The sequence below is a fragment of the Talpa europaea genome (genome assembly GCF_964194135.1).
Source record: "Talpa europaea genome assembly, chromosome: 4".
Classification (NCBI taxonomy): Eukaryota; Metazoa; Chordata; class Mammalia; order Eulipotyphla; family Talpidae; genus Talpa; species Talpa europaea.
In genome coordinates, this window is record NC_140070.1 from 104,064,781 (window position 1) to 104,086,396 (window position 21,616).

The 21,616-nt window shown below is 35.1% G+C and overlaps 1 protein-coding gene across 2 annotated transcripts in view; it reads right to left on the minus strand.

The window, feature by feature from the left end:
• Nucleotides 1–258: 258 nt before the first annotated feature.
• CCDC14 (coiled-coil domain containing 14) overlaps nucleotides 259–21,616 on the minus strand; it is a gene marked incomplete at its 3' end in the record, with an annotated part of 44,206 nt that continues 22,848 nt past the window's right edge. For both annotated transcript variants that reach the window (XM_084231196.1, XM_084231195.1), the window contains exons 9-13: nucleotides 18,900–19,041; nucleotides 10,088–10,170; nucleotides 7,703–7,921; nucleotides 7,492–7,624; nucleotides 259–1,186 (exon numbers count right to left, since the gene is read on the minus strand). In XM_084231196.1, coding sequence (XP_084087322.1) covers nucleotides 259–1,186; nucleotides 7,492–7,624; nucleotides 7,703–7,921; nucleotides 10,088–10,170; nucleotides 18,900–19,041 — 1,505 coding nt within the window. The remainder of the gene's footprint in view (nucleotides 1,187–7,491; nucleotides 7,625–7,702; nucleotides 7,922–10,087; nucleotides 10,171–18,899; nucleotides 19,042–21,616) is intronic.

Genomic DNA, 21,616 nt, shown 5'->3' on the forward strand with positions numbered 1-21,616 from the left:
CTAATTGATAAGTACTAAAATAAGATGTTATTTATAGTAATTCCCTAGTTATCTACAACTTTGTTCTCTTAGCAAGTATCAATTTCTGAAATGAATTTTTACAACTGCACAGTGCCAATATACTCCAATAATATTTTTTATTCATATATTATTTCATACATAATTAATATAAATATTTCTAGCAAAACTCAAAGTGTTCATTCAATGTAGCTGAGTTCTATTCTTAAAAAGAAGTATTCATTCTGTTTTCTTCTGAATTCATTTCTCCAGAAGATCAGTACTTAAGGACTTCTGGAGTCTAGCAATGTTGGCATCTAGTGCTGCAAGGCCATTTCGGAAGTCTTGTTCATCACGAGACGTGAATGTTGAAAATGAAGAGATGCTCCAGTCCGATGTCAAGTCAGAATTCAAAAAGCTATAGTCAGAGATGGCACTACCTTTCACTTGAACGCCGCTACTGCGACAGGTGGAGGGGCCGCGACATGAGACCGGCTCCTGCAGCTTTTCAGTGGCAGCAGGAATCTTGCTGATGGCTTCTTTTATTGTCTTAAGGAGCTGCTTGTCTTCCATATCAGCTGTTTTGGAAAGTTTCTCAGGTGCATCTTCTGCTTCCTTTTTGGAAGAAGAATTAACTCCAGATGCACAGAGTTTATTTCCTTTGTCAGAAACAAGTCCACTGCTGCTGACAAGCTGTGGTGGAGCTACACTGATGTGTGGTTGGGGAGATAATCTCTTTGATAGCGATTTGTTTTTAGAAGTGTTTCTAGCAAATGGAATGTAAATTGTATTATCCAAATTACATTCATCATCTACTAAAGTCATAATTGTGCTTTCCTCATCAGAATCCTGTTTTGAAAGGGTAGAAATGATTCTAGGGGGTGATATTTCCTCTCTGCTCCTAGAGTTGCTATGTTGAGAGCCTTTGGAGGGCAGAACATTTTCATAGGGTCTATCTGGCATGTTTTCCTCGTTTATTTTAGAAAGTGGTTCTAAATGTGTATAAGTGTTATCTGTTTCTAACTTATTTAGGTAGCTCATTACAGATGTGTGAGCAGGGAGTGGGTCATGTTGAGGTTGCTTGTCATAAATGTTCAGAAGTGATTTGGTAAGATTATTTCCAGGCTTGCAACGAGCACTGTCCACACTAAGATCTGAAAGAAGCTCTGCCATACTGCTTTGTAAAGTTCTGTTAAGAAGAATTTAATACACCAATTATTTTTTTACACATTTTTCTTATACCTATAACTCATCTTTATAGGGAAGGATTTGAGGCAAATGCCTGGTTCTTACTATGGAAAAAATAACTAAAAACACAAAACAACCAGGTAAGCAATAGAAGAATAAACTTAAATGAATGATAAAAGATCCTGCTCTGCATCAAATCTAATATTATATTTAAAAACATAAGTTCAGAAATTTTTTTCCTTTAATGTGTAGAGATGCTTCATTCTTAAACACAGCAAAAATAGTTGGCATTTGTTAGTGCGTCTGTTAATTATTTCTCTCTATTCAAAATGTGTATGTCAAAGGGACACTGGAACAATACTAGAAAAAAAAATAGTTATCTGGCAAAATTATGTATAAGCAACAAGTAGGGACCAGGAAAAATGTGTTAGAAGGAAACTACAAATAGTGTAAAGTCAGACAAAATGGAATCAAATCCTAGCACTATCACTAGCTGGGATCTTGAGTAAGTCATTCAATCTTTCTTAATTATAAGTCCCTCAACTGCGAAATAAAGATACCTACCTCATAATTACAATGAACATTAAATAAGACAAAACAAAATATAAGGTTAAAATGCTTAGCACAGTCTCAGGCTATCTGGGTGAATGAATGGCAGTCTTTATTAGTCTTATTAAAGCCATTTTGTATGAAGCTTTTAATCAATTTGAATTGAATCTTAGTATTATATACACTGATAAGAAAAAAAACAGTAATTTTTAAAAAGGTACAAGGATATCAACAAGTAATTTTAAAAGATTACAACTAGTCATTAAGCATGTTTTAAAAGCTCAACTGTTGGTCAGGAAATTCAAAATTTTATAATGTGATTTTTTTTTGTTTGCCTACCAAATTAAAATAGTAAAAAACAGAACAACATCCACTGTTAAAGGAGCTTGGAGAATCAGATACTGACTAATGGGCATATATACTGATATAATTCTGTTGAGGAACAAACTGGCAAAATACCTTAAAGATTTCTAATCTTTAACTAGATGTAGTAACATCATACCTTTTGATCCACCAATTTTCTATTTTAGGAATTTACCCCGTTGATATAAACCAAGAAAACTATGCCCAAAGATATATTTCTATTTACAAAAATATAATTTATAAGAAAATAGATGGATAAATATCTCTGTCTTAAACATAAATTATGGTATAACTGCATATTGGTCATTTATAGTCATATGTAAAACATATTTATTGATGGGGAAATGTTTATTATATATGGTTAAATTTATAAGTGGAAACCATTAGTAAAATGGAGACAATACCAATTTTGTAAAAAAAGCTATACATATCCAAATACAATATGAAAGGAAATCTCTATATTGAAGAATTAGCGTGATTATGTCTCTGGATACAGAATGGCTTTTTTTTTTTCTTACAAAAGGAGAAAAGACTTTTTCCATCCTGGCCTGGAGTGTCATCTTGAATATGTTATACTTTGCGTTCTAACAGCTCTTCAAATGGCAATGGCTGTGCCAGATTTTCTCATGCCACTTTTAAGAAGTTAAATAGGGACATTATTGAAAGATACAAAATTTGCTATAGAAACATCTTTATAGGAATGCTATAATCAGCAATGACCCATTAATTAGCTAGATCAAATGCATATTGCAATTTTTATTTTTAATTATTTTTAGAAAAGGAATATTTATGTTGAGATTTCTTTTTCCAGACTTCACATTGATTTTCAGTGCTTAGAAAACTGGCACATTTTCAAAATAAGAAATGAAGGGTTCTTTCTCAGCTACTTTTAAAAAATATTCTAATTCAAATAAATAGCAGCACTTGTAAGAATGCCTAATTAGAAGCATTAGAAGAACATTTACTACTTATTTACTGGAAATGTACTACTTTTCCCCACATTTTAATGTGCTCTTGTAGAATTTTTTAAAAAGTGATAGATTTACTTCAAAATTACTGAAGGTTGGAAAAGAAAAGTGAGATGGTTTAGGATGTTTGTTTGTTTCCATTATTTTTCCCCAATATTCTGAGAAAGGCATCAGAAATTTTGTGAAATCTCTTTTCTCAGAGATTATTAAAACATATCTACCAAAACACACACCTATCTGACTGAGGTGTAGGACTATAGGAAAGATGGATGGGGTACATAAACATGAAAATTTATATGTATTTCCGGATATTGTTGCTTTACCCACTTAAATCAAAAGTTAAATTAAAGTGGTCATAGAACCCCACCTAGAGTACTGGAGATGTTCCTAATTAAATGAATTGCACAGGGTGTCACCAAATATTCTATAAATCATCAACATGGGTTACTTTAGATTCAAATAAGCGCAAAGACTTTCTTGTTTTGTCCTGCTTTTTAATTTAAAGGACAAAACAAAACTGCCATCAATGGGTAAACTTAGATTTTTGAAGCTGTTACTAAGTCTTCAGAAATATGAGGAAAGTATACAATGCTGTAAGATATTGTACCACTATGTTTCCACTATGTTCTTCATTTAAAGAACAGGTGAGTTAGTAGCTATGAGGCAAGACTTATGCCCAGTGGAAAAAAAAGGTCCTTGACAACAATGTAAAAGAAACTGATAGGAAAAATTTTGAGTCTTAAGTAGAGTAAAACATCTGATATTTTAGATGTGATTTTTTTCTAAAAGCAGATAATACACAAGAATTACTGAGCTTTTCTAATTCCTACGCTTCTAGTTTAGGATAAAGAGAAGTTTTCAGTTGCAAGTGGTCCCATTTTCATTCCTGTTAAAAAGTGGAAAAGGCAGATTGCATTATTTTTAAAAGAACAAGCAGTCACAAAGGTGTCTTCTCCAAAGGTAGACGAATCTCTCAATAATGGATCATCTTCTCTCAGAGAGAAGCTGTCCTTTTCAAACAGGAAGTAAGACTGAAGAGAATGTTGAAATGTTGGCTCAGGTTCTAGCTCAGGCACCAACTAGCTGTGAAGTCAGGTAAGTTCCTTAATTTCTTTTTCTTATTCTAATTTCTAGAATATTGACACCATTATTTATTCTGAAAAACCACTCTTACATTTTTGTTATCGATGTTCTTGCAAATGCACCAAATGTGTTAAATAGTATTTAGTCAAGATCATACTTCAAAAAAGATGTTATCATCCTACACATATCATCAAAACACTAGAATAAAGTTTCTGCTTGATGGTGTTTAACAAATAAAATGATAGTTTGTGCATTTTTTTACACATATATATTTGGAACACAATATACAATAAATGTTTGTCGAAAAACTGGATTGATCCATTTATCCATCCAATGCCGAGATAAAAAAAAAATACTAAGATTTACTTAAACTAAATTAGGCAAGGAGTTGTTCCCAGGAGTAATCTGTTTTAGCAAAGGTCATGCTATGTATGAAAGTAAAAGAAAATTTGGCTAGGAATTTAGAGATTTGAGTCCTAGTTCCAGCTCTGTTAATAATTTTCTTTAATATTTAACCCACATTGCACTGGTTTTACCATCTATGAAAATGCAGATATTAAAATTTTCCCTCCAATAATGAGAACAATGATATTGGAAAGAACTTAACAAAAATGAAGTACTTTAATAAATAAAAAATAACACCAGCTTCTGATTTCATGCCCAAAAAAGGAATTGGATCTAGTGGTATGAAGGGAAAAAGCTGAGAAGAAAACTCCAAAAACCTAGATCCTTTGCTTCATTTTCTGCTTGGGGCTAAGAACCATGCCCTTTAGAATGAAAAGACACTCCCATTGACAACTAAGCAGTCACCCAATGAACTTGACCACAATGACTTCTTGTCCTGCTCTTCTTTTCTCAATGAACTGTTTATCAGCTACACTTTCAAAGAAAGTGTGAGGTATAATTTACATACTCTAAAATTCATCCCTGTAAAGAGTGCAACTTAGTGGCTTTTAGTATATTCAGAGTTATACAACCACCTCTATCTAATTTCAGAACATTTTTATCACCCTAAAAGGAAAACCTGTACCCATTAGCAGTCACTCCCCAGTTCCCACCTCAGTTCTTAGCAACCACTAATCTACTTTGTGTTTCCACAGGTTTGCCTATTCTGGACATTTCATGTAAATGGAATATATGGCCTTTTGTGCCTAGCTGCATTTACCATAAATATATTATAACAATAGAATTTCTACCCCCAAATTATTCCTTAGAAAAGAGCAGATGCTTTTTTTGGGAGACCACATATAAAGGCCTTTATAAGCAGTGACATTTTCTCAATTTCTTTACTTTGAAGAGTTTTATAAGACAATACTCTAGAAACTGAGTAGAGCCTAATTAATAATAACACTATATGAATACAAAAGGCATCTTTTTGCTTTTCTCACTGTTCAATAAAAGTTTCATTGGAGGGCCTCTCCTGGTGGTGCAGCGGTTGAGCGCTGGGCTGTGAAGCTGCCTGCAGCCTCTGCAGTGCCAGTTCAATCCCTGGCTGCAGGCGAGGGTCCCACGTGGTGTGCAGACCTCTCCTACAAGCCTGCTGCTCCCCTCAGCAGTATATTTCATTGATCTGCCTGTTCTGTTCCCGCTCTGGCTCTGGTGTATTCTCTCACCCTCCCACGCTTCTGACTATACCCAGTGCTTGTATAAATAAATAAATAAATCTTTAAAAAAAAAGTTTCAATGGAATTACTCTATGAAATATGAATGTTGAAAATAAAATATTTCTATATTAACATAGCTTAAAGTTATTTCATATATGATTAAAAATTAATTAAATATTATGTACATATATTACTGTTTCATCTATTTCCCTAAAAATATTTCTTTTTTTTTTTTTACTTTTTTTTTTTTTACTTTTTTTTTTTTTAAATAGAGGCATGTTTATTTATTTGTTTGTTTGTTTTGTTTATACATGCACTGGGTACAGTCAGAAGCGCAGGAGGGTGAGAGAATTCACCAGAGCCAGAGCGGGGAGCAGAGCAGGCAGAGGGACTGAAGTACACTGCTGAGGGGAGCAGCGGGCGGCAGGAGAGGTCTGTGCGCCATGTGGGACCCTCCTCCGGTGGCCGGGGAGCAGCCGGGGATCTAACCGGCGCCGCAAAGGCCGCGGGTAGCTTCGCAACCCAGCGCTCAACCGCTGCGCCACCGGGGATGCCCTATTTCTTTTTTTTTTTAAAGAAACTTTGTGGATCATTTTCAGAACATGTAGTATATTTTCTTTTTTTTTTTTTTTAAGATTTATTTATTTATTTGTACAAGCACTGGGCACAGTCAGAAGCGCGGGAGGATGAGAGAACTCACCAGAGTCAGAGCAAGGAGCAGAGCAGGCAGAAGGACAGAAGCACACTGCTGAGGGGAGCAGCGGGCGGCAGGGGAGGTCTGCGCGCCATGCAGGACCCTCCTCCGGTGGCCGGGGAGCAGCCGGGGAATGAACTGGCATTGCAGAGGCTGCAGGCAGCCTCGCAACCCAGCGCTCAACCACTGCACCACTGGGGAGGCCCTATTTCCCTAAAAATTTATAATTCAAAATGGGAAAAAAAGTTTATGGTTCAAAATTAATCTTCTCATTTAATAAATAAAGGAGATTGCTTTATATTCAGAATTGCTTTATATTCAGCATCATAAACTTTCAGGATCATTCTAAGGCATGGTCAGATCTCATGATATCAAGCCTAAAATAAACTGATTTCTCTAGGATTAAATAAAAGTAGCCAAAAATCTTGGCAAATATCTCAAGACACAGTTGAACTTTGTAAGTGTACAGCTTCTGATCACATAAAAATTGAGTGAGATGATTTGAGAAAAACATGTTAGGGAACAAAGAAATCTTAGTAGTTGCTGCCAACTCCCTCATTTTACTGATGAAATGAATGAAGTTCAAAGTGCTAGATGACATATCCCAGATAATAAGGAATGGGGACTTGCAGAGCCAAGTGCTACTCATGCATTGTTAGTCCTCCCATCAACCCTACTCAGGTCCCCACTTTATATACGGGGTTTACAGAGGTTAAACAACTTGCTCAAATTATATAACTAATACATGGTACAATGAAGATTCATTCAATATCCTGGCTTTAGAGTTAAAGAGCTCGTAAGCATTTTGCCAAACAACTCTTCAGAGCCCATTTCTAGGACTTACAGGGTTGAAAAAAATATTTAGTTAGGTTTGGAATTTTTAAACTAATTTATATGGAAGAGAATAAAATGTCATTAGAAATTAGCAAAAATACTGACAAAATAAGAGAAAAAGACGAGCATAGAGAGTAGGTCTGAAATTATTTTGAAGTTTATAAATATGTCTTATCAAAAGCATAACTTATCCAAATGAAATAAGTATTACCTGGTTAATTCTCTTTGTCGAGTCACCTCAGCATCACGCTGACGTAACGTTATTCCCAATATTTGGTTTTCCTTTTCAGCAGCTTCTAACTTAAACTGCATGCTTTTCACATTGACTAAGGCTTCCTCCAGTTCTAAAGTAACAAAAAAGTTTTAGCATCTTTATTCCTTTGAAAAAAAAATGTGACCACAGCTGCAGTTCAAATACATACCAATTTTCATTCTAGTAGTCTCAATGTCAAATTGCTGTTTATTTTCAAGTAAAGCTTGATCTTTTTCTTTAAATATGCCAGCAAATTTTTTGTTTTCATCTTTCTGATTTTCAATCACTTTTAAAAGCTCTTCATTTTTATTCTGCAGTAATTCCTGGCTCTTTAGTAACTCCTGTAATTGACTTTGCAGTGACTTGTTCAATGACTGAAGAGAAAACACTGGAAGACAAAACAGGTTAAATAATGGAATCCCTGATTTAAGATGTAAAGACTTGGAAAAGATTTGTTTTTAAAAAATAAAAGGCCAGAAATTTATTGATTTTGCTTAACAATGATATGTTTGAGCAATTTTGTAATTAATATTAAATGTATTTTAAAAAATTGATTGGTAGATGAACTTTTCTCCTCCAATTAATATTATGGGCATTATTTCTTTAGCCTTTTTTAATGAAAGAATAATATATGCACAAAGTAAAAAAAAATGAACACCACAAAATACTAATGATACCAAATGGTTCTCAATGAACAGTCTGCCTCCCACTCCATCTCCACTTACACCTCTACCACCCTGCACTCCCCAGAAGCAATCCCTATATCACTGTTAACTTTGGTATTTTTCTGGAAAATACTTTGAATATAACACATATATTTAAACATAAATGAATCCAGCTATGCTCATAGTTTCTAACCTTGTCTCTCCCCCTCCCCACCATAATATTATGTATCAGCACATAGACCTATCACATTATTTTTTAATAGCTATAAAAGTATATGGTACCATTCATTTAACAAATGCTGCCCTGAGTAAAACCTGTATTAGAATCTGGGCATACAGCAGTGAAAACTGATGTGGTCCTTATTCTCATAAATAAGAATTATAAATATACACAATTATAAATTAATGCTCTCAAGGAAATAATAAGTTAGATGGAGAAAGAATAAACAGGGATAAGGCTACTTAGACCACCAATCAGTTCTTTCCCTTCACCATCTTGGCCTCTTCTCTTCATTCATCTCCACCCCCATCATTTATTCATAGTGGAATCAAAGTGATCCTTTCCAAAATTACTCTGGTGAAGTTGAACACTTATATGAGTTGAGTGTTCAACTTGTTGAGTGCCCATATATTTCTTTTTTTTGTTTGTTTTTGTTTTTTGTTTTTTTTTTTTCATATATTTCTTATTGCTTTGTAAGAGGTATATGTGGGGGGGGTGTGTATATATGAAAAATTAAGCTTTTGTCATATCATGTATTACAAAATTATCTATTTTAATGTTTGACTATATTTAAAATTCAGCTGTGCAGAAAATTACAATTTTTCTGCAGACATAGTTTATCAATCTTTTGCTTTTGTAGCATCTGAGTTGAGTTTTTATCAGGCTTAGAAAATGTTTCCAAGAATACCAAAGAAAAGTACTCTCTTTTTTCTTTAGTACTATTAGTTTTTTTCTTTTGTTTAAGTTTTGTGATCCATATGGGTAAATTATTGCAACTGTATATACCCTCTGATTCAGCAATTCTACTGCATGAATCTACAGAAATGCTCACACATGTGTACAGAAAATTTTGTAAAAGGATTTTCATTGCAATATTCTTTGTCTTGGGGAAGAATGGTATAGTACCTGGACATATACCAGCAGAGGACTTTAAATTCATTATGGTAGAATCAGATAAAAAGAATGTCCAAGTAATTCTTAAATAGGCGTAAATTTATTTATGTATATTTTAGAGAAAAATATCCACTACATACTAAATGAATAAATATAAGCTAAAGAAGAATATATAAAGTGCAATCACATTTTTTTAAAATATATTTTTTTAAAGATTTATTTATTTATACAAGAACTAGGGTACAGTCAGAGGCGCGGGAGGGTGAGAGGATTCACCAGAAACAGAGCAGGGAGCAGAATAGGCAGACGGACCGCAGACACTGCTGAAGGGAGCAGCAGGAGAGGCAGGAGAGATCTGCCGTGCCATGTGGGTTTCTCCCTGGCCGGCAGGGAATCGAACCTGTTTCACAGCGTGGCGCTCAACCAGCTATGCCATGGGGGAGGCCCACAATCACATTTTTAAAAACAAAAAAGTATATATATATTTCTAGTAACACCGACATTTTGCAGGTACTCAGTGAGTTGATCATATATGAACAGAAGATATGTGAAAGGAAATACAGACAAAAAAAATAGTGGCATACTATTAGGAAGTGATAAAATTGATATTTTATATTTGTATTTCTACACTAATTTAAATTTTAATAAGGAGTATTATTCCTATTTTTTAAACATTGATTAAAAAGAAAGTCCACTTAAAATAACTAAGGAAGCTTCATCAATATATCCAGAGCCATAGAGAATTTACGACAGTTATTAAAGTTCTTTTACCTACATTCAAGGTTGCATTCCAGAGAACCAGATGTCTTTTGATTTTTTTCTTGCTCTTTAAGTTGCCGGTTCAAAATTCTCAATTGTCTGAAGGAAATAATAAAGAAACATGAATGCAAGCATCCTAAACTATTTAACAGTATAAATTTGACAGCCTATGAAAAAAGACAATACTAACTACACCCACTACAGCAGCAGAAATCCATCTCATGCCCCAAAAGCCAAATAAACAAAACCACAAAACCACACTAGGGCTATTATAGACCCTCAGATAATTTTTAAAAGATTGCCTGGGACAGGATAAAAATTTCCTTCACTAGAAAAAGGTTAACTTCTCTTTATTCTCTTTTTTTGTTTTCTTTTCAGTCATTTCCTTGTTTTTTTTGGCCCTAGTGCTTTCTTTTCCTGTCTCCTTTGCTAGTTTTTCCTTCTGTCTTCCTTCTCTGTATTTTCATTATTGTGGTAAATCACCTACTTTAAAAAAGCTCTGTAATACATATGAATGAGAATACCTGCAGGGACTGATTCCTAACAGGTGTTTGGTGTTTGTCACACACTGAAAAGTTGGAGAACACAAATCTAGGCTTCAAATAATTTCTTTTATTAAAAGAAAAGGTTAATTGTCTTATGTAAGTAACAAGAATGCTAATAAGAAGCAAGTTTGCCCGGCAATGAACTTCACAATATGTAGCTATTTCACAAATAGGAACTATAAAAGTGTTTTCTTTTAACTAAAATTTTAGATTACTCTTTGGTGCAAAACTGGTTCTTTACTGGGCCTCCCCGGTGGCGCAGCGGTTGAGCGCTGGGTTGCGAAGCTGCCCGCGGCCTCTGTGGCGCCGGTTCAATCCCCGGCTGCTCCCCGGCCACCAGAGGAGGGTCCCACATGGCGCGCAGACCTCTCCTGCCGCACGCTGCTCCCCTCAGCAGTGTACTTCAGTCCTTCTGCCTGCTCTGCTCCCTGCTCTGGCTCTGGTGAATTCTCTCACCCTCCCGTGCTTCTGACTGTACCCAGTGCTTGTATAAATAAATAAATAAATCTTTAAAAAAAAAAAAAAAAACTGGTTCTTTACTGTTTATAGGTTATATCTGAATTGCAAAATTCCATGTTTTTCTCCTATACTTCCCCATTCAATCTTAGCTGTCAAAATCAGACACATAAGAGTGTAGGCTTTTTTTTTTTTTTCACTGTATCTGTAGTGGAGATCCTGGCAGTAACAGCTCAAGAGTGTTTACTTCTTTACTTCTAATTTAAAAAAAGTTACTTTTAGTATCTTTCCAAAATTCCTTACCTGAAAATATTCTGCACTGAAGTATTCATTTTTGATACTAAATCTATGATGATAGTGCTCTACCTCATATCATTTACAAGTTTTAATTCCAGATAGATTAAAGAGCTAAACATATTATATTTAAACAAATGACTCAAATATACAAGTTTGTGGTGGAAATGAAATAATCTCGAAGTGGGGAACACAAACCTAGGTGAGACTCAAAATCCAGTCAATCCAGACAAGCATCAAGGAAAAGAATTAAGGATTTGAGATATCAAAAATTGAAACTTCTAGAATTAATAGTTTGGAAGAAATAAACCTGCCACATACCTAACAAACAAAAGGTTCTAGCATTTTAAGAGTTCTACTAGTCAGTAAAAAAGATGCTAAAAAATGACAAAGAATAAGAATGGGCAATTTATGTAAGGAATGGTGGATAAGCATACAAAAAATGCTCAGCTCTTATGCTGAGAAATGCAAAGCATATGCAAATGAAAATGAAGAAATGTAAATGTGAAACAGGAGCTATTTTATGGTCATAGGGTTGATAAAATAAAAGGAAATATCACCTTGGTTGTTTTTTTTTTTTTTAATTTTTATTTATTTATGAATACAAGGGCTGGGTACAGGCCAGAGATGAGGGAGGGTGAGAGGATTCACCAGAGACAGAGTAGGGAATAGAACAGGCAGATTGACTGAAATACACTGTTGAGGGGAGCAGCGGGTAAGATAGGAGAGGTCTGCTTCTTCGCCATGTGGGTTGCTCCCTGGTCGGTTGGGGATCAAACTAGTGCTGCAGAGGCTGTGGATTGCTTCACAGTGCGGTGCTTAAGCCCTTGCGCCACCAGGGAGGCCTGGAAATATCACTTTGGTGGTAATTATACAGGGAAATGTATTATCTCAGTTGGTGGAAGTCTATTAGTATAACCATTTTGGAAGGTAACTTGGCATCATCCAAAAAAATGTAAAATGTTCATAATCTTTTAAAAAACAATCCTAACTGGGCCTCTCCGGTGGCCCAGTGGGTTGAGCACAGCACTGTGAAGCTGTCTGCAACCTCTGCAGCGCGGGTTCGATTCCCAGCCAGCCAGGGAGATGCCCACATGGCGCAGCAGACCTCTCCTGTTGCACCCACTGCTCCCCTCAGCAGTGCCTTTCGTCCGTCTGCCTGTTCTGTTGCCCACTCTGTCTCTGGTGAATCCTCTCACCTACCTCACCTCTGACCTCTACCCCAATTCTTGTATAAAAATAAATAAATCTTAAAAAAAAAAACCTAACTCCAAATTATCTAGCCTCAGAAGTAGTTGTATATGTGCAAAAAAACATTTATAATCTCTAGATATATCCAAGGATGTTCACAATGGCAATATTTAATAGTGGGAAGTTGGAGATGACTTAAAATGCTACACAAATTTTGGTATAACTGTACTATGAAATATTAACTGCACTATGAAATATTAATACACAGACTTTTTTAAACTGAGACACTCATATGTATTGAAATGGAAGTATTTCCCACATACATTTTAAATGGAAAAAAAGCAAGCTACCATACAACAGTATAATATGACCCCATTTTTGTTTCAACACAATTCTAATTTTCTGAAGATTTCTCCTTTATAACAGACTATAGTTCTAAAAAAAAATTTTAAATAACAGACTAATAGTTCTAGAAAAGGCAGTAGATCTCTAACTCCAGCTGGAATGCTTCTGGTATATTCCTGAAGAGCAGCAGATGCCAATGACTTCTTACACACCAAGTGTGTGACATAAGTTTTATGGGATAATTTGCCTCTTGTAAGACTCGTCTTCCCCAACACAACCCATTTAAACCTTTTATCACTCATTATAAGTCTCTCATCCCTACCCTCCTCTTCTCAGTAGAATACTTTGTTATTTTTACCACAGTGTGGCTTGGGGACAAAGTGTTATCCTTCTGTCCCAGGGTATATAAATTTATCCATATGTATGTTAATCCTCACCTCTTTCTTCCAATCTGCTCCCTGGATATCTTCTCCTATACCCCAAGGACTCTGCTCCTATTCCTCTCCCTTTATCTTTTCCATCTGTAACTTCTCCCTCTTTACAAGTTCATGTGCCTGAACCAAGAAACATAATAAAACTGCTTCCATAATTAAGAAAACATGCCCTCCTGTTGCCTAACTGTTTGCCTAACAGCATGCCTAACTGTTTCAATAGCTACTCTCCTTCCCTCCGGTTTTCAGGACTCGGCCTTTAAAACATGATTAGTCTATAAAAAATGACATGATAAAAAATAAATAGCAGAGAGAATCTTTTAAAAGTGAGTGGTATTATACTTACTATTTGGAAATATTCTGTCTATATTTAAATTTACTTGATTTTAACAAAGGAAAAGTAACACTACTGGCATTTACACAAACATTTCTTTTTTCAGTTCATTTTTTAAAAAACAAAGTTTTATTGAGATGAAACTATAAAACTGATATACAGTAAAATGTACATTTAAAATATAATTTGATAAGTTTTGATGTATTACATGTCATCACTCCCAAACTTTCCTCAAGCTCCAATTTATAACTCTTCCTTCCTAGATAGCCAGTGATAAAAGAATGGTGTGCATTTTCTAGATTTTTATATTATACATGGCTTCTTCACTTAGTATGATTTTGGGGATCCATTCATGCTATTGCATGTATCAACAGTTCCTTCCTTTTTCCTCTGCAGTGGTATTCTACTATATGGATATGCAACCACTTGTTTATCCATGCAACCGCTGACAGACATTTGGGGTCCTTTTCATGAACATTCAAGAACAGGTAAAAACATGTGGACATATGCTTTCACTTCTCTTGAAGTAAACTACATTGGAGTGTAATAACTGGATCATATAGTATATATCAGAAACTGCCAAGTTGTTTTCCAAAGTGGTTATTTTGTTTTACATTCCCATCAGTAAGTTTTTAAAGTTGTAGTTCCTCCAAAATCTCACTAACACTTGGCGTGGTATCTTGAACTTTAGCTATTCCAGAGGGTATGAGGTACTATCTCTTTGTAGTTTTAATTTGCATCTTCCTAATGATTAATGATGATCAGCATGCTTTCATGTTTATATCCATATATCCACATAACCTCTTTGATATAATGTCTATTCAAATATATTATCCAAGTTATACTGAGTAGTAATTGTTATAGATACAAGTCCTCCATCAGATATATTATTGTAGCTTTCTCTGTTGCTAATCTGTTAAAGAGCAAAGTTTAACATTTTGATGAAGTACAATTTATTCACTTTTCTTTTTTAGTTATTTTTGCTATATTAGAGAAATCTTTTTCACCCAAGATCACAAAGGTTTTTCCTGTTTTCTTCTATAAAGCTTTAAAGATTTAGCTTATAAATTAAGATCTGTGATTCACCTCAAGATAATTTTTATGTATTGTGAGATAAAGGTCGAGGTTCTTTTCCCCCCTTTCTTCATGTATGGCTTTCTAATAGTTCCAGCACTACTATGCCCTGCTCATCCCACACACAAACGCCCACTGAATTTCCCTGGCATATTTGTCAAAAATCAGTTATTCACACGTGAGTTTATTTCAATGATCAATATGTCTATCTTCACAATGTCTTACTTACTATAACTTTATGTCTTGAAATGGGACAGCACCAATTTTGATCTCCTTTCCAAATGTTGTTTTGGCTATTTTAGTTGTTTTGAATTTCAATAAAAATTTAGAATCACCTTTCTTTAAAAAGCTTGCTGGGCTTTTCACTGGAATTACACAGAATCTACACATCAATTTGGGGAGAAATGACACTTTAACAATAATAAGTCATAATTTATGGGACTGGTTTATCTCTTATTTACACAGGTCTTCTTAAATTCCTCTCAGCAATGTTTTATTGGTGTGTAAAGAGCTTACACATCTCTTATAAAATTTATCCTTAAATTTTTATAATTTTTGATGCCAAATTTAAAGACAAGACAATACTGTCTTTAAATTTCACTTCAAATTGTTCATTGCTAGTACACAGAAATAAAATTGCCTTTTGTATACTCACTACCTAGCCTACAAACCTGCTAAGGAGTCATTAATACATGGTAGGTTTTTGTAGATCCAACAGAATTTTCTACAAAAACTATCATGTCATCTGTGAATAAAGACTGTGAATAAGAAAGAGTTGTACTTCTTTCTTTTCCCATGTGCCTGGCTTTAATTCTTTTCCCTACTTTGTTACATTGGTTAAAGCCCCTAGCACAATACTGAATAGAAATAATAATCATTATTTGCTGGATATCAATCAGACATTTTCTAGCAACATCCAGAGATTAAAAAATTAGTCAAACAGAATTTAAGATAATGGGATATTACAAATGCTATTTTAAATATTATGTGGGGCCTCCCTAGGGGCGCAAGGGGTTAAGACGCAACCTATGAAGCTACACAACCTAGGAACTCAGCAGCATGAGTTAGATGCCCAGCCAGGGAGCAACCCACATGGAGCAGCAGACCTCTCCTGACTCTCCCACTGCTCCCCTCAGCAGTGTATTTCAGTCAATCTGCCTGTTCTGTTCCCCACTCTGTCTCTGGTGAATCCTCTTATCCCCCCACCCCCCTCTGGCCTGTACCCCAGTTCTTGTACGCATAAATAATTTTTAAAAATCTTTAAAAAAATAATTAGGGCTGTCCCTGGTGGTGCAGAGGTTGAGCGCTGGGCTGCAAAGCTGCCCGCAGCCTCTGCAAGCCAGGTTAGATCCCCAGCCACCGGTGAGCAGATCTCTCCTACCATGCCCGCTGCTCCCCTCAGCAGTGTATTTCATCAGTCTGCCTGTTCTGTTCCCTACTCTGGCTCTAGTGAATTCTCTCACCCTCCTGCATTTCTGACTGTACCCAGTGCTTGTATAAATAAAATCTTTAAAAAAAAAAAATTTTAAAAATATTATGTGAATTTAGGGTTATAGGAATTTAACTGAAAGGAAAATATCAAAACCAGAAATAATGAAAATTAGGCAATCATTTCTTTACATAAAAAACATTCAAAAATAAACTAAAATAAAGGAAATAGGGTCTGAGAAGCTTTGCTTTTGGAATTTATATTGTCAAATTTACTAACACATTCTATTCTATAACTACAATTCCCTCAGTTATCTTAGTTCTATGTATAGAATCAATGTTCATTTCTAATCCACTTCATTTGGATTTATCTCTTGGTTGCCCAAACCTTGTCATTCAAGACTTTTTTGTTGTTTTTAAAGAAGCCAAGGATCCTGTTAGTGAGTCCCACATAAAAACTGTCCAGCTCCAAATGAAAAATAAACCCAAACACCAGAGAAACAATGTGCCTAGCTATTTTGTTTTAAGCCACAAGATGGCAACAAATGCCAAGAAAGACAAAATATCACTATTCATCTTTGAAAGTAAATTCTTGCTTATTTCTAAATGTCCAACTGGAAAAAAAAAACTTCTTTGATTGAAAATCACTTTTGAATGTGAACCTGTATTCCAAATCTCATTGATAATAGAATTTATGGATGATTTTTCCCAAAAAAAAAGTTACCAAAGAGGCACAAAAATCCCTGCACTTCTGCTGGAAATTTCATTCTGCTGAGACTGTGTAGCAAATTCATTTCTCAATAATTTCATTTTTAGAAGGTCAAGTAAAGAATGACAAGAACATATCCTCTAAAGACAGAGCCAAAAATCTTTGGTGCCAAGTCTGAAGAATTAGGTTAGACATCAAACTAATGCCTTTTAAAAAAAAAATTAAAAACAAACAGTAACTAGGAAGTTAGTAAGCCTCATTTTCTTGAGTGGCTTATAAATTAGCTCCTAAAGCTTATAAATTAGCTCTTATATTTCCATTCCTTAAAATGAATGGAAATATAAGAATCACTGATATCTCCCATGGCCAAAACATTAAAATAGATAATATTCTAAGACTTAAGTTTTGGTGTGCTTATTTAAGAAACCAATTACTTGATAATCACACCTCTGAAAACATACTTATTTTATTTTACATGTTTCATAAAATACACCTAAATATTGAAGTATAAATAACTTAATATCTAGCAGAGGTAATGTAGAAATTAAGATTATTGTGCTCTAAAATCAAACTGCCCAGGTTTAAATCTTGTCTTTGTCACTTCTTAGGTATGTAAGTTATATAATCTCTCTGTGCCTTGGTGTTCTCATTTGTAAATGAGAACAACATAAAATCTACCTCAGAGATGTTGTGAGACATTAAAGAAAGGATAACATAAAGGATATAAAGGACAATAGCCTGGCACATAAAAAACATAAATGTCAGCAGTAGTATTGGCTATTACCATTGCTATTATTTATTCTTGGTTTTGATTTTGAAAAACCAGTGCCATTTTGCGATTCCTTAGATGAGGACTGAAGGCAGTATTATTAGAATTTAAACCAGCAACCCTATCATACATTATCTAAAGACTAATGATCTTTAGAGAACTAATCCTCTGCCAGTAAATCTCACCAACTATCATGGCGTTGCAGCCTTCAGATAAAGATTACAAAGAGGAATCCTATTTTATATAGCTTTCCAGTTTCTGAAAGTGTGCAAGATCTTGCAAGTCCTGTTTATTTACAATGTCTATAGTTCATGCAACTGTAGAGCCCTTTTGGGTCACATTCACCGTATATTGCTGTAGGAGCACCTAAAAATGTGCTCTAATTCTCTACAAAGCACACTGATAAAGACACTGGAGTGGGAGCCTTGGTAGCATCATTGAAACATTCAAAGTTAAGATACTACTGATAATATGTACATGACTTCTCTACTTCAAGATTAGATTCCCAGTTTACATTTTTGCTAAACAAATTAAGACCATAATTCCAAAATAAATTAGGATGGCCAAAAGAAAAAATACATAAGAATGTAAATGATTTTTCTCCCAAGTCTGAGTACGGTGGGGCTATTGGTTCTTTGCTCCTATTGGGGTTTTCTTTCCTTCTGGAGTATATGAAGTATGGGAGCATTTTATGTCTCAGATATTATAATGGACAGGGCCATAAGCCTCATTCTAGCCTACAAAATATACATAGAAGTGAGACTGTCACTTCTAGGCCAGGGTATGTAAGAGATGGTATGCCATATTCATATCTTCTTTGTCCTGTAAAACATAAGGAATCAGTGGCCTCAGAAGATGGACCTAGATCCTGAGTCACAGCGTAAAAGAGAACCTCTATGAGCTATGCTGGTCTTGGTATGAAGGAGAAATAGATTCACTATTCTTTGCCACTGAGATTTTAGAGTTTGTTGCTGCAGCATAGGCTGGATTAACCAAAAAAATACCTGAGCACTTCATTTTCCTCCTTATACAGTACCAATTAAGTAATAATACATGTAAAAGAGATGGGAGAATATACAGAGTAGCAATATATAGATCAGCAATGCTGATCATGTTTGCAAAATGAGAAAGATAAAATGAAAACATAGTAAAACATAAATCTGTTTTTTTCATGGAGTCCTTGATATCGCATTTGTTCTGGCCATGGGATATCTTTGCAAAGAGACAAGAATATTCAAAGAGCAATCCTTACCTGCGTAAATGAGCATTTTCACTTCTCAGTGGTTGCATGGCCAGTGCTATTTCAACTTGAATACTTGTGTTTCCACTTACTGCTGGAAGTAGAGATATACATGCCTCCAATTCTGTAATCAACCTCTGAGTTTCCATATCCTCTACAAAAGGCAGAAGAAATGAATGAAAACAATATTATAAATTGTTTTTAAGTAAGATTATTCATATGTATTATAAAAAAATTTCAAATATTACACTTGGCCATAAATAAACTAAATTCAATTATGAATTTAATATAAAAATGTTATTTCGGGCCTCCCCAGTGGCGCAGCGGTTGAGCGCTGGGTTGCGAAGCTGCCTGCCACCTCTGCGGCGCCGGTTCGTTTCCCGGCTGCTCCCCGGCCACCGGGGGAGGGTCCCGCATGGCGCGCAGACCTCTCCTGCCGCCCGCTGCTCCCCTCAGCAGTGTACTTCGGTCCTTCTGCCTGCTCTGCTCCCTGCTCTGGCTCTGGTGAATTCTCTCACCCTCCCGCACTTCTGACTGTACCCAGTGCATGTATAAACCAAAAACAAACAAACAAATAAGTAAAGAAATAAGACATGCCTCTAGAAAATTTTAAAAAAAATAAATAAATAAATAAATAAATAAATAAATAAAATAAAAATGTTATTTCCCCCTTTCCTGCATTTGTTTATTCAGAAGAATTTTAAGGAAATTAAGTTCAGCACATTAAAGATTAATACAAAATAACAGAATTATAATGTTAGTGATTTTTTTCAGTTATAGAGGCTAGTAGAAAGAAAGTTTATACATATCTCCCAGTTCACATTTACCAAAGTACTATATTGGACTCCTATAACTGTAATACATAATTGATTATAGTACTAATACAACTTTAATCCTGGCATAAGTAAATAATTCACTTCAGGTGATTCAAATTGGAAAAATATTGAGGAAGGGTCTACTAAGATAATATCTTATTTTTTACTTTATAAAATAGATTTAACAAAAGTGATACCTCATTTGATATAACATCAAAAACAGTATTGTTTTTATTAATTCTTTTGTAAGTGTATGATTTTGGAAGTGGCAAACAAAAACAGTAAAAAGTGAATTTAGATCTTTTGTCTTTTTTTGTTCCCTCATTTCCGTTTAAATTTTCTATAGACTGACAATATTTAGTAATTTTGATATTAATTGTCTGATACTCAAAAGAGGTAGAAAGTATATTCTAAAGGAAATATAGGCGAAACACTACGTGATTTGCACATCAAAGACATCTTTACAAACACATCACCCAAAGCAGTGATAGTGAAGGCAAAGATAAACAGCTGGGACTACATCAAATTAAAGAGCTTCTGCACAGCAAAAGAGACAATAACAAAAACAAAGAGAAACCCCACCAACTGGGAGAACATTTTTGCACCCAACACTAATGATAAAGGACTGATCACAAAAATCTGCAAAGAGCTGATGAGACTCAACAACAACAAAGAAAATAATCCAGTCAAAAAATGGGCAGAAGAGCTAAAAAGAAACTTCTCTGAAGAGGAAATGCAAATGGCCAACAGGCATATGAAAAAATGTTCAACATCACTTGCCATCAGGGAAATGCAAATCAAAACTACCATGAGATACCATCTTACACCAGTGAGAATGGCACATATTAAAAAAACTAGTAACAACAAATGCTGGCGAGGGTGTGGAGAAAAAGGAACTCTTCTACACTGTTGGTGGGAGTGCAAACTGGTCCAACCACTGTGGAAAGCTGTGTGGAGATTTCTGGACCTACTAAACATAGAGCTTCCATATGATCCAGCAATTCCACTCCTAGGTATTTACCCAAAGGACACAGAAACATCAATTCCAAAGAACACCTGCACCCCTATGTTTATAGCAGCACTGTTTACAATAGCTAAGCTTTGGAAACAACCCAAATGCCCAAAAATAGATGACTGGATCAAGAAGATGTGGTACATATACACCATGGAATATTACTCAGCATTCAAAAAAGATAAACACATGCAATTTGCAGCAACATGGATGGCGCTGGAAGGGATCATGCTCAGCGAAATAAGCCAAAAAGAAAAAGAAAAATACCGGATGGTCTCACTCATAGCAGGAATCTAGAAAACTTAAATAAGGGACCAGGAAAATGAATAACTATAAGAAAGTGAAAATCAAAATCAACAAAAAACTATGAACCAGAGACACTTTTAGGGGGGCGGGAGGGGAGGGATTGGGGTCAGAATGGGGGGCTGCAATTGTATGGGGAATATAACAATAAAATTTAAAAAAAAAAAAAAAAGTATATTCTAAATTGCGAGAGTTTATTCATGAAAAGCACACAGTAAACAGCGGTGGACAGCATCCTCTACAACCCTTTGGGGAGTGGCTTTCCTCCTAAGCACTGGAGTTAAGAGATCCGGGCGCCACCATTTTCTAGGAATATAACCTTAGCAAATTATTAAACTCTTGAAATCTAAAGTTCTTCATGGCTAAAAGGCAATAACCACAGTACCCCACAGGGTTGTAGAGGGGATTAAATAAGATACTGTTATCCAAGCCTCAGTTTCCTCACCTATAAAATGGAGGCAATATACAGTATCTCACAGGATTGCTGAGGATTAAATGAGATAATGCAGGTAAAACACCTAGCACCATGCAGATACATGGTGAGTGTGATAAATGGTAACTAATGTTACTATTACTGTTATTGTTACCATGATTAAGTA